The sequence below is a fragment of the Passer montanus genome, unplaced genomic scaffold, assembly GCF_014805655.1.
Source record: "Passer montanus isolate IOZ18808 unplaced genomic scaffold, ASM1480565v1 scaffold9, whole genome shotgun sequence".
NCBI lineage: Eukaryota > Metazoa > Chordata > Aves > Passeriformes > Passeridae > Passer > Passer montanus.
Genome location: NW_024374367.1, coordinates 16,392,341 through 16,405,742, shown reverse-complemented (window position 1 = coordinate 16,405,742; position 13,402 = coordinate 16,392,341). Strand labels below are relative to the sequence as shown.

Below are 13,402 nucleotides of genomic sequence, written 5' to 3'. Positions count from 1 at the left end.
CAGACCCCAGGGCAGCCCCAGCTCGGGGGGCTGGAGGGGTCTCCTGCCCGCACAGCCCCACAAATGCTCACAGCTCAAACCAAGGCGCTCCGGCTCCTCGATCCAGGCTCAGGTGTCCAAACATGAGACTTCCCGTGGCATTTGCTTTTGACATTGAAATGGGTATGAAAAAAGGCCTCCCAAGGCACAACAGAAAACTTGGCAAAAGGCACATGCTGCAAAAAATCAAGGCCATTCCTTGAGCAGAGCCCCTGCTATCCAGCAGTGATATACCAGCAGTATAATCTTAATTAGCCAATAAAAGTTTTTAGACAATCTGTCTAGACTTGCCTTTGCCTGGACATAAAATTGGCTTTAAAAGAAATATATAAACAGCAATGAAACATCAGTGAAGAGCTGTCCAAAAAAGCTCCCTGCTGCTCTACATCTGCACCCTGCTCTCCTTAAGACACGAGCATTGGTGTGCAATCCTTCAGGTTGCAAGCAGAAAAGCTCCTTGTTCGGGCTCAGAGCACGGCAAGCTCAGGCAGCTGGAGCCCCTGGGCTGCTGCTAGAGATGAGCCCAGCTCTCCTGGAGGGCTCTGAGCAGCTCAGCCCAGCAGCCTGGGGGAAAACCAGCCCTATAAACGATGATCCCTGGGAGCAGCTGGGCCTGTCCCTGCCCCAAACCTGGGGGAAAACAAACCCTATAAATGACGATCCCTGGGAGCAGCCGTGCTGGGGAGCAGCCGGGTCTGTCCCTGCCCCAAACCAGCAGGACAGCACTGGCACCCTGGGCAGGCTGGCACAGCCAGCTGAGGAGCCAAGCCCACACACAAACCTCTGGGAAGCCTGGTTTCCCTGCCCTCGGCACAAACTAGAGACTTTGGAAGAATTCTGCCTTAGCTTCTACAAGTTTTAAGTTTTCACAATCAAAGTAAATTCTGCTCCTGAAATCAGGGTTTTTTTGGATTAAACAAATGTGCTTTTCCAGCCCACTCTCCCTGGCAAAGCTTCCTTACTCAGGGACATTTTTCCCAGCCGTGGCTCAGTGTTTGCATCCCCAGGCACTGGGACCACCTTGGTTCTGCAGCTCTTCATCCTCCCTCTCCTCAGCCCTGTTCCTCCCTTGCCCTTTCCCCAGACTCGTTCCTTTTATTGTTCTCTAACCCCAAACCGTCTCCTTCCCCTGCTCCTCCCCACAGCAGCCTCTGCACCTCAAGGGGATCCTCTCCCAGCACCTCCCCTCCCCATGTCCATGGTCCCCAGCAGCACAGACAGCCTGGACTCCCACCAGGCACCAAGGGCCCAGGCTTCCCAAACAAATCTGTGTCCATTCCTCAGCACCTCCCCTCCCCGTGTCCATGGTCCCCAGCAGCACAGACAGCCTGGACTCCCACCAGGCACCAAGGACTGGCTTTGGGTTGAATGCCAGCTCTTTAATGACATGCTTGTGGCTGTGCCAGCTCGGCCTGTGCAGCCAAGAGAAGTGGATGTCTGCAAGGGGCACTGAGACCTCCTCCCCTCTGTGCTGGGCAGGGAGCAGAGCAGCCCCTTGGACACCCGGGCAGCTCAGCAGGGAGAGCCCTGCTGGAGAGCCACGGAGTGTTGGGGATCTGAACCCACAGCTGGTGCCCGGGCTGGCAGCAGCTCTAAGGGCTGCTCAGCACCTCAGGGACCCCACAGCCCCTCCTCTGCCCTGCTCACGCGTGCCCAAAGAGCCACAGCAGCTCTCAGCACTGCCAGGGCTCTGAGCACTCCCACATTTTGCTTTCCTGCTCTCAGAAATCCCTCCAAGCTCTCAATGCAACCCCAGCCACTCCCGAGGATCAAGGCCAGGGCATCTTCTCCCAGCTCAGCTACAATTAACAGGAAATCTCATTAACCCTGCCAGGCTGCAGCACACAGCACGAGCCACCACAAACTCAGACAGCAATCTTTCCTGGCTGTTTCTTCTGAAATGCCAAAACATTTGTTATTTGACAACAGGAGGGAGAACAATAGATTTCATAATGTTGTTATTTAACATCACTGCACACTGAAAGGACACGTGCCTGAGTACTTGGAAAAGTGGGAAGAAAAATGGAAAACACTTGAAGTGCTTGGATATAAATGACTCGGTTTTATGAGTGCTTTATCCATTTGTTTTTGCTGTGTTTGATCCAGAAAACAGCTCCCAAGAGAATGAGTAAAGGCTATTCCCATCAAAGCTGAATGACTGAACACAGCCAAAGACAGAGGGACAGCACTGAGTCCCCAGGAGGGCTCTGCAGGACCAGCAGCTCCCTGGAGCCCTCCCCACAGCTCCAGCTGTGCTCTGCACCCTCACACGCATGAACACCCAGTTTGTGACCCTGCAAAGAGCCCACACCCCACACCCACAGCTCTGCTTTGCTGAGCTGCCCCTCAAAGCCCAGCTCAGGGCTGGGTTTGGCTGCCCAAGGGGCTGCAGGGGGAGAGGCTGAGCCCAGCCTGCAGTCACTGCTCCCTGGGCAGCCCCAACAGATCACCCCATCCTCCAGAGCTCACCCCATCCTCCAGCACCTCACCCATCCTCCAGAGCCTCACCCCATCCTCCAGAGCTCACCCCATCCTCCAGAGCTCACCCCATCCTCCAGAGCCTCACCCCATCCTCCAGAGCTCACCCCATCCTCCAGAGCCTCACCCCATCCTCCAGAGCTCACCCCATCCTCCAGAGCTCACCCCATCCTCCAGAGCCTCACCCCATCCTCCAGAGCTCACCCCATCCTCCAGAGCTCACCCCATCCTCACTGCTCCTCCCTGGGCAGCCCCAATAGCCCTGGAGGGGTCAGCCCAGTCAGAACCAGCCCTGAGCCTGCCCTGGGCCAGCCCTGCCAGGCTCAGCCCAGTCAGAACCAGCCCTGAGCCAGCCCTGCCAGGCTCAGCCCAGTCAGAGCCAGCCCTGCCAGCCCTGCCCATGGCACCCTGCCCTGGGCGGCACAGCAGGGGAAGCAGGCACACACATCCCACATCCTGCAGCTCCAGCCCCCTCCTCACCCCCAGCCCAGGAGCAAAGCCCCAGTCAGCTGTGAAAATGGGCCATTTGGGGAGAGCAGAACATTCATAAATGCACTCCAGATCTTTCATTTATCTGTTAGGAGGCATTCAAGTGGTCTTTTGCTAACGACTTCAATATATATATTTCTTACAGATAGCAATTAACCTTCTGGTACAGATTAATCTTTAAAAAAAATCAAAGATGAATTAATCTTTGAAATTCAAGTATTCAGTAGTTTCATTAATAATCTGAAATTGTCCTTTAGATTTCCCATAATTAGACCATTCCCCTAATTTATTAATCCCACAGACTGCAGAGCATGTTTCAAATCTTCATCTCCTGCCACAATGACATATTCAAACTCGCTTGAAGTGCTCATAATAAAAGTCACTTTGTGAAGAATTATTAACTCAGAGGATCAAGCAAAGTCCTTATGTGCCAAAGCATATTTGAAAACTAAGCAGGGGAAGCACTTTCTACTGATCCTCAGATTTCCTGCGATCCCGGCTGATCAGAAAGAAGTTTGGTTTGGATGGAACGCTGCCTTTGGGACAAGCAGCCTGCTGCAATCCCAGCCCGGGGCAGGAGAGGTGCAGGTGCCCAGGGCCCAGACCCTCCCTGGTGCCCAGGCAGAGACCGGCAGATGCCAGCGGCTCTGGGAGCTGCTCCAGGATGGGCTGGCTCAGACCGGGGCTGGGCTGTGCCACAGCTGCCTGCTGCTGTGGAGCCAGGCAGGGACTGTGCCCCCACCCTGCCCAGCTGCAGGGACAGCCAGGCAGGGACAGACAGACAGACAGACAGACAGGGACAGCCAGGCAGAGACAGACGGACAGGCAGGGACAGACAGCCAGGCAGGGACAGACAGACAGGCAGGGACAGCCAGGCAGGGACAGACAGCCAGGCAGAGACAGACAGGCAGGGACAGACGGACAGGCAGGGACAGACGGACAGGCAGAGACAGACAGGCAGGCAGGGACAGACAGCCAGGCAGCCAGGCAGAGACAGACAGGCAGGCAGGGACAGACAGGCAGGCAGGGACAGGCAGGCAGGGACAGACAGGCAGGGACAGACAGACAGGCAGGGACAGACAGACAGCCAGGGACAGGCAGGCAGGGACTGTGCCCCCACCCTGCCCAGCTGTGCCCCCAGGTGCCATTTCCAACCCGTTCCAGGGCTGCCCAACCCGTTCTGTCAGGAGTTTTCATTAACACCCACCCTGAGCCTCCCCTGGGGCACCTCCAGGCCGTGTCCTCTCCTCCTGTCCCTGTCCTGAGCACATCCAGCTCCAGGCTCCTGCCAGGGAGGGCAGGGGCAGGGGCACAGCTCCTGGCACAAAGGGCAGGGGCACAGCTCCTGACAGGGGCACAGCTCCTGGCAGGGAGGGCAGGGGCAGGGGCACAGCTCCTGGCAGGGGCACAGCTCCTGCCCATGAACACCAGGAGCTGGGGCTCTCTGATCACGGGCTCAACCCCAAAAGAGGTGCAGGTGCCCAGGGCACAGACCTTCCCTGGTGCCAGGCAGAGACCGGGAGATGCCAGCGGCTCTGGGAGCTGCTCCAGGATGGGCTGGCTCAGACCGGGGCTGGGCTGTGCCACAGCTGCCTGCTGCTGCGGGGCTGCACGGGCACTGCCAGGCAGGGACAGACGGACAGGGACAGGCAGACAGGCAGGGACAGACGGACAGGCAGGGACAGACGGACAGGGACAGACGGACAGCCCTTTCCTGACCCGTTCCAGGGCTGCCCAACCCGTTCTGTCAGGAGTTTTCATTAACACCCACCCTGAGCCTCCCCTGGGGCACCTCCAGGCCGTGTCCTCTCCTCCTGTCCCTGTCCTGAGCACATCCAGCTCCAGGCTCCTGCCAGGGAGGGCAGGGGCAGGGGCACAGCTCCTGGCACAAAGGGCAGGGGCACAGCTCCTGACAGGGGCACAGCTCCTGGCAGGGAGGGCAGGGGCAGGGGCAGGGGCACAGCTCCTGGCACAAAGGGCAGGGGCACAGCTCCTGGCAGGGGCACAGCTCCTGCCCATGAACACCAGGAGCTGGGGCTCTCTGATCACGGGCTCAACCCCAAAGGCAGGAAAGGCTCCGCTGCCCCCAGGGAAGGGCAGGAGCTGCAGCTCCTCTCGGCCCTGCTCCACTAAAGCTCCCAACAACGGGATCGGCTCGCACTGCCAGGCGTGGAAAGCCCAGGGAGCCTGGTGGCAGGGTTAAATCCCAGCAGAGCTCCACCTGAGCTGTACGTGGTGGCACAAGGAGCTGAGCACAGCCCTAAGCAGCACTGGGGGCTGGATCATCCCATCCCAGCTCTGAGGAGGAGCTTTAGGCACCATCCCTGTCGGTGCCCTGATCCCCAGCGTGACCCACATCCCCCTGCACCCAGAGCTGCAGGCACTGCTGCCCTCCAGGCTTTGCTTTCTCTGCGGAGCATGAGCTTTGTGTGGCTGCATGGACAGCGCAGGGAATAAATGCAATTCTGCACAGGCTCCAGAAAATGGGATCCCGCTCTGCAGCCAGAGCCTGTCCTTCACACAGGGAACACATTTCGGGCATGAGTTTGCGACAGGGGATATTTGCAAATAAAGCCAATTTTAAATTCCAATGAGCACGGGCATTTGTCACTTCCTGCTGTATTAAATCCAAACCCATTTGCTTTAATACCACATAAATATGCATTTGTAGGAACAGGAGAATTTATGCAAATGCGGGTTCCTTCTGTGACACCAACACAAGGAAACAATCCCAGCTCCCCCCCTCCAAGGCCCTTTGCTTTAAGCCCAGTGACTTTCCATCAGTCTGGGACAGGCTGGGAGCCAGCTGGGGCCTGTCCCTGCAGACAGAGCCAGTGCTGTGGGACCAGCCCCGGGCATGGGGACCCCTCATGGCAGCTCCTGCCCCGCCTGGGCACTGAGCTGGGCACCGAGCTGGGCACCGAGCTGCTCTCATTTAGGCAATGCCAGGCAGGTACAGGGTGGGGACCTGCCAGTCCCACTTGGGGAGCACAGCAGAGCCTGCCCTGCCCCATGCTGCTGGGTTCTGCCCCCAGAGCCTCTGGACACAGCCCTGGCATTCATCACCAGCACTGAGTTCCATCAGCTGCTGCTTTCTCCTTCCAGCACAGGAATCCACCTCCAACACTGGAGTTTCCAAACCCTTATGAACCTGGACTGCAAATCAGCTTGCCAAGGACTCACACCCAAGGTCTGGCAGTCTCACCCCACACCAGCAACCCCTGAGCCTCCAGGGCAGAGGTTCTGAATGCCCTGCACTGAGCTGGGCAGGGAAATGCCAAAGCAAAGAACTCAGGTCAGGCTGGGCAGCAGCGGGACAGCAGCCAGGGCTGCTCCCAGCACAGCTCCAGCCTGTGCAGACAAGAGCCCAGCCTTCCCAGCCCTGCCTTCTCCCCGTGCCCACAGCAGGAAAGCTCAGCCAGGGCAGCAGGAGAGCACAGCTCCTGGCACAAAGGGCAGGGGCACAGCTCCTGGCAGGGAGGGCAGGGGCACAGCTCCTGGCACAAAGGGCAGGGGCACAGCTCCTGGCAGGGAGGGCAGGGGCAGGGGCACAGCTCCTGGCAGGGGCACAGCTCCTGCCCATGAACACCAGGAGCTGGGGCTCTCTGATCACGGGCTCAACCCCAAAGGCAGGAAAGGCTCCGCTGCCCCCAGGGAAGGGCAGGAGCTGCAGCTCCTCTCGGCCCTGCTCCACTAAAGCTCCCAACAACGGGATCTGCTCGCACTGCCAGGCGTGGAAAGCCCAGGGAGCCCGGTGGCAGGGTTAAATCCCATCAGAGCTCCACCTGAGCTGTACGTGGTGGCACAAGGAGCTGAGCACAGCCCTAAGCAGCACTGGGGGCTGGATCATCCCATCCCAGCTCTGAGGAGGAGCTTTAGGCACCATCCCTGTCGGTGCCCTGATCCCCAGCGTGACCCACATCCCCCTGCACCCAGAGCTGCAGGCACTGCTGCCCTCCAGGCTTTGCTTTCTCTGCGGAGCATGAGCTTTGTGTGGCTGCATGGACAGCGCAGGGAATAAATGCAATTCTGCACAGGCTCCAGAAAATGGGATCCCGCTCTGCAGCCAGAGCCTGTCCTTCACACAGGGAACACATTTCGGGCATGAGTTTGCGACAGGGGATATTTGCAAATAAAGCCAATTTTAAATTCCAATGAGCACGGGCATTTGTCACTTCCTGCTGTATTAAATCCAAACCCATTTGCTTTAATACCACATAAATATGCATTTGTAGGAACAGGAGAATTTATGCAAATGCGGGTTCCTTCTGTGACACCAACACAAGGAAACAATCCCAGCTCCCCCCCTCCAAGGCCCTTTGCTTTAAGCCCAGTGACTTTCCATCAGTCTGGGACAGGCTGGGAGCCAGCTGGGGCCTGTCCCTGCAGACAGAGCCAGTGCTGTGGGACCAGCCCCGGGCATGGGGACCCCTCATGGCAGCTCCTGCCCCGCCTGGGCACTGAGCTGGGCACCGAGCTGGGCACCGAGCTGCTCTCATTTAGGCAATGCCAGGCAGGTACAGGGTGGGGACCTGCCAGTCCCACTTGGGGAGCACAGCAGAGCCTGCCCTGCCCCATGCTGATGGGTTCTGCCCCAGAGCCTCTGGACACAGCCCTGGCATTCATCACCAGCACTGAGTTCCATCAGCTGCTGCTTTCTCCTTCCAGCACAGGAATCCACCTCCAACACTGGAGTTTCCAAACCCTTATGAACCTGGACTGCAAATCAGCTTGCCAAGGACTCACACCCAAGGTCTGGCAGTCTCACCCCACACCAGCAACCCCTGAGCCTCCAGGGCAGAGGTTCTGAATGCCCTGCACTGAGCTGGGCAGGGAAGTGCCAAAGCAAAGAACTCAGGTCAGGCTGGGCAGCAGCGGGACAGCAGCCAGGGCTGCTCACAGCACAGCTCCAGCCTGTGCAGACAAGAGCCCAGCCTTCCCAGGCCTGCCTTCTCCCCGTGCCCACAGCAGGAAAGCTCAGCCAGGGCAGCAGGAGGGGCCGGGTACAACTCAAGGATCTCTGTGCCCCCAGGAGCGACTGAAACCCACTGAGGGCTCCCACTCCCTGAACCTCCACCAGCAGTTTAGCAATGACAACACCCAGGAGCCGCTGCAGAGCATTGCAAAGAACCGCAGCAGCTTTGGAATCAAAGGTGGGCCCCATGAACACACGGTCACACTCGGCACGACACGACACGGATGAGTCCGCAGCGCTTTCTGAGGGACACGGCCGATGCCTACCTGCCTCTCTGGAAATTTGCATGAAGGACTCGACTCCTTTTTCTCCATAATTCCCTTCAGATGCCAAAGTGGATACATAATTCCATCCCAAAGCTTTCACAATGTCCACCATTGCTTGTGCTTGGAAGGAATCTGGAGGAACCACCCGTGAGAAGAAATCATAGCGCCTGTCATCGCTCAACTCTGGTGCAGTTGAGGCATAACTGATTTGTGGGATCTGTAGAAAAAAACAATTTCTGATAAATACACACATTCACATACTCATGGCACTTCTTGCAGCAGCAGCTAAAGCCCCTGGCTTCAGCTGAGCTTTGGCTTTGCTGTGTGCAGCTGCAATGCTCCACCACGTTCCCCTGCAATCCAAGGAGCAATCCCTGCATGGCTCCAGGCACCCAAAGCTCTGCCGCCCCTGCAATCCAAGGAGCAATCCCTGCATGGCTCCAGGCACCCAAAGCTCTGCCGCCCCTGCAATCCAAGGAGCAATCCCTGCATGGCTCCAGGCACCCAAAGCTCTGCCGCCCCTGCAATCCAAGGAGCAATCCCTGCATGGCTCCAGGCACCCAAAGCTCTGCCGCCCCTGCAATCCAAGGAGCAATCCCTGCATGGCTCCAGGCACCCAAAGCTCTGCCGCCCCTGCAATCCAAGGAGCAATCCCTGCATGGCTCCAGGCACCCAAAGCTGTGACAGCCCTGCACTCAGCTCTGCTGCACATCCAGCTCTCCTTCCCTCGAGGAGCACACAGACCCTGTGAGCCCTCCCTGCTGCTTGAGCAGGGTTTGGGGCCCTGGCAGGGCGAGGTGAGCTCTGCACTGCCAGCACTGGCTGAAAGACCCTTCCTCAGCCTTAGGAGGACGGAGGCTCCAGGCTCAAGGTAAAGTAGGTCCAGTTTTCACTCCCTGTGATGAAGGGCAGTGTGAAGGGACACCTCTGTCCCAGACACAGCCTGGGCACACTCAGCTCTGTCCCAGCACAGCAGCCACTGCTCGCCCTGCTCTCTGCAGTGTGGGGGAGCCTGACAGTGCCTTTTGTGACAGAGAGCCCAGAGCAGTGCTCAGGGCTGTTGTGCCCTTGCCAAGCAAGCCCTGAGCAGTTCCTGAGCTGACACGAATCCCCAAGGCCACTGTGCAATGGTTTGTAAGAGTCTGGGACTGCTCCTCAAGCTAAGGAACCTGGCCTGGCTCTCTCTGGAGGCAGCAGGGAGGGGAGGGCAGAGCTCTGCCCTGCACACAACATCCACTGCACAGCTGAGCCTGCAGCCCGAGCACGGGGCAGCTCTGGCTGCCCCAGCACAGCACCCTGCACCCAGCTCTGCTCCCTGCACAGCACTCCACAGGGATTTATCACCCTGCAAGGACCTACCGCCTCTCCTCCTCCCAAAAACCAGCCCTGCTCTGCACTGCCCCAGGATCAGCCGTGCAAAGGGCTCAGCACCCCTGGCTCCCAGGGCAAGAGGAGAGCAGGGGCTGCTTTCTGCAACCAGCACCAAGGGAGGCTGAAACACCAGCTTTCATCTGGCAACTCTTTGTACTCCAACTTGCCAACAACTGCTTTTTCAACTAAAAATCAAAAGGAGTGCATTCTGCACTTCTACAGCAACCAAAGCTTCTACAGAATTTGCTGCATTGCTTATGTTCCTAAGGAGACCTTTTGGATTTTAAATCTTTTTCCACTCTTCATAAAATATTAACTACTGCTGGCTGCTTCAATCACTCGGAGTATAAAAAGCAGATATGAGGTGTTTTACCAGTGTTTCTAACAGGATATCTAAAAGCAACATAGAGTTATATATGTGTGCCAAGTAGAATTCTCCTCCCGTTTTGTTCAAGTACAGGGAGGAAAATCCTTCAGTGGGTGTGCCAGGGACTGCAGCCACCACAATCCCCCTGCCCAGAGTGTCAGAGCTCCTTGTAAACACCTGCAAAAGGCACCTTCTGCTCCTGCCCAGCTCCCCATGCACACCAGCAGCATCCCAGTGGCAAAGTGGGCACCCACGAGGTCAGAATCAGCTAAAATCCAAGTGCTGCCCACCTGGGAGCTCCACACGGGCCCCTCCAGCTCCTGCCAGCACTGACGTGCACTTGGGAATAAAAATGGATTGCCCAGCTCACCGAGCCCCGGGGCAGGCTGGGCAGTGCCTGTGCTCTGCTCCAGGGATGCTGCTGAGGTGTCGCTGGGCAGGGCCAAGGGACAGCAGAGAGTTTTACACCACACTGCTCTGGGGAGGGCTTTCCAGCTATCCAGATAAATATTTTCTGTCTCTTCACTGCTTTATTTTTCTCTCACTCTGGTAAACTCTGTTCGTTATCATCAGTTCAGAACTGCAGCTGGAAGAAGCAGGATTCCTCTTCCATCGCCCTTCCCCATTTTCTGCTCTGACACCAGACAGCTCCAGAGAACCCCAGAGTGCTTCCCAAAGGCTCCAGCCCCTCAGCAGAGGGGCTGTGACCCCCAGGGCCCCCGAGCTCCTGCCCTTCCCCAGCAGCAGGGCAGGGGCTGAGCTGGAGCTCTCAGGAGGACCCCGAGGGATTCAGTGATGGGGGAAGCAGAACTCCTCGGTCCCTGAGCTTGCAGACACACCACGCTCAGGCTTCCACGTGTGCTCAGCCTGGCTGGTCTTCTGATGGCAGCAAGGGGATGAGTAATGCTGGGAACACTGCCTTAGTCAGTGATTAATTGATGTTAATTTATTTCTAACACTGACCATTATTCTTCGTTTATTTCATTTTCTCCTGCTAATGAAGAGCTGTCTCTGGGTCACACTTGTTGTCTTGCTCAAGCCCCTGCTGGAGAGCAGCTGCAGCAGGAGCAGCAGCACAAACACACAGGGAGCCACCCCAGGCTCTCCTTCCAGCCCCAGCCAGCCCCAGAGCCTGGGACAGCTCACCTGGAACCCCCTGAAACACAAACAGCTCACTGGAACCCCCTGAAACACAAACAGCTCACCTGGAACCCCCCTGAAACACAGACAGCTCACCTGGAACCCCCTGAAACACAAACAGCTCTCTTGGAGCCCCACTGAAACACAAACAGCTCACCTGGAACCCCCTGAAACACAAACAGCTCACCTGGAACCCCCTGAAACACAAACAGCTCACTTGGAACCCCCTGAAACACAAACAGCTCACCTGGAACCCCCTGAAACACAAACAGCTCACTTCAGAGCAAGCCTCACTGAAACCCAAACTCCCTGTTCCAGTTTTCCCTTTCACACTCTCTGGGTGCTGTTATCCAATCCCAAATCCTCCTTCTCTCCCTGCTCGACAGATCCTTTTTTCCAATAAAAACGGCAGAACGTTTGGGTTGCTCAGCAAAGGCACGTGCCTGGTCCTGGAACACACAGACCCCAGAGCCAGAGCACACACCAGCCCTCCCCGGGGCTGCAGGGCTGCCAAAGCCCGGCCTGCCAAAGCCCGGCCTGCCAAAGCCCGGCCTGCCAAAGCCTGGCCCAGCAGCTGCACACACCCAAACCAAGCAGCTCCTGCTGCTGTGCTGCCTGCAGGGACTGAGCTCAGCCCCTCCCCAGCCACTGATGATGAGGAAGATGATGAGGAAGGTGCACCTGAGCCCACCTCAGGCAGTGACAGCAGCCAGGAGATGTCACAAAGGCAATTTCCCTGAGGACCTGGGCAATTAAGATAATGCAGGAGTGCCCCTACTGAGACACTAATGAGCTCCTAGCAGGCCAATATGAAGTTCGCACTTTCTGCATGTCTAATTTCGGTTTCCTGTGCAGTTTGATTGATTGACTGTGGTTTCCTGGCGCTGGGGAAGCTCAGCCTGCCCTGGCAGAGCCCCCCGAGCCCGTCCCGTGGGGCAGGGCAGTGTCAGGGTGCAAACCCTGCAAACCCCCAGGAGCCCGGCTGCACACGAGCTGCCTGGAGCCTCACTGATGGGTGACAGCCTGGGATCTCACAGACCCCAGAGCCAGAGCACACACCAGCCCTCCCCGGGGCTGCAGGGCTGCCAAAGCCCGGCCTGCCAAAGCCTGGCCTGCCAAAGCCTGGCCTGCCAAAGCCTGGCCTGCCAAAGCCCGGCCTGCCAAAGCCTGGCCCAGCAGCTGCACACACCCAAACCAAGCAGCTCCTGCTGCTGTGCTGCCTGCAGGGACTGAGCTCAGCCCCTCCCCAGCCACTGATGATGAGGAAGATGATGAGGAAGGTGCACCTGAGCCCACCTCAGGCAGTGACAGCAGCCAGGAGATCAGAAAGGCAATTTCCCCGAGGACCTGGGCAATTAAGACAATGCAGGAGTGCCCCTACTGAGACACTAATGAGCTCCTAGCAGGCCAATATGAAGTTCGCACTTTCTGCATGTCTAATTTCGGTTTCCTGTGCAGTTTGATTGATTGACTGTGGTTCCCTGGCGCTGGGGAAGCTCAGCCTGCCCTGGCAGAGCCCCCCGAGCCCGTCCCGTGGGGCAGGGCAGTGTCAGGGTGCAAACCCTGCAAACCCCCAGGAGCCCGGCTGCACACGAGCTGCCTGGAGCCTCACTGATGGGTGACAGCCTGGGATCTGCCAGGGCTCAGGGTCTGTTCCTGCGGAAATTCATCAGGTTGGAGTTTAATCCTGAGTTAGCACAGCTCCTCTGTGTGCCCCACCTCCAAGTGCAGGACGGCAGCTCCAGCATCCTGCACAGCACTGCTCCCCTGGCTGGAGCTCAGGTTGCTGGAGCTTCTCCCTGGCTATTTTCTCTGGGCAAAACCCCTCCAGACCCTTCTCACTCTCACTTTGCCTTCTGAGCAGGAAGGCAATCTGGCAGGCAGCTCTAGAAATGCAGATATATCCACGGGAAGCTGTCCCTGCCCTTGGCAGGGGGCTGAGCAGAGCTTTGAGCTCCCTGGAGCCCAAACCATGCTGTCATTCTGTGGACATTTCACCCAGTACACTAAGTGAGGTCAGAGCTTGTAAAGGTAGCAGGCACAGACCTCCCTGCTGTTCTCAGGGAATGGAACTCCAGCTCAGTGCTCCCCAGGAGCTGCCAGCCCTGGGCACAGCACAGGGAGCAGCTCTGCCTCCTCCTGCCCAGCCCTGCCAGCACCAGGACCCCCCTCCTGCAGCCCCTGCCCTCTCTGTGCCTGGGAGGCACACAGGAAAACAAATCTTACTGCAGGTTTTGCTGCAGGGCTCCCAGAAGAGCTGGAATTGCATTCCCAGCA

At 57.8% G+C, this 13,402-nt stretch overlaps 1 protein-coding gene across 7 annotated transcripts in view; it reads right to left on the bottom strand.

Moving 5' to 3' along the window:
- Positions 1-13,402, bottom strand: part of GRM7 (glutamate metabotropic receptor 7) — a 191,813-nt gene that overhangs the window by 106,491 nt on the left and 71,920 nt on the right. For all 7 annotated transcript variants that reach the window (XM_039734250.1, XM_039734251.1, XM_039734249.1 and 4 more), the window contains exon 2: positions 8,248-8,464. In XM_039734250.1, coding sequence (XP_039590184.1) covers positions 8,248-8,464 — 217 coding nt within the window. The remainder of the gene's footprint in view (positions 1-8,247; positions 8,465-13,402) is intronic.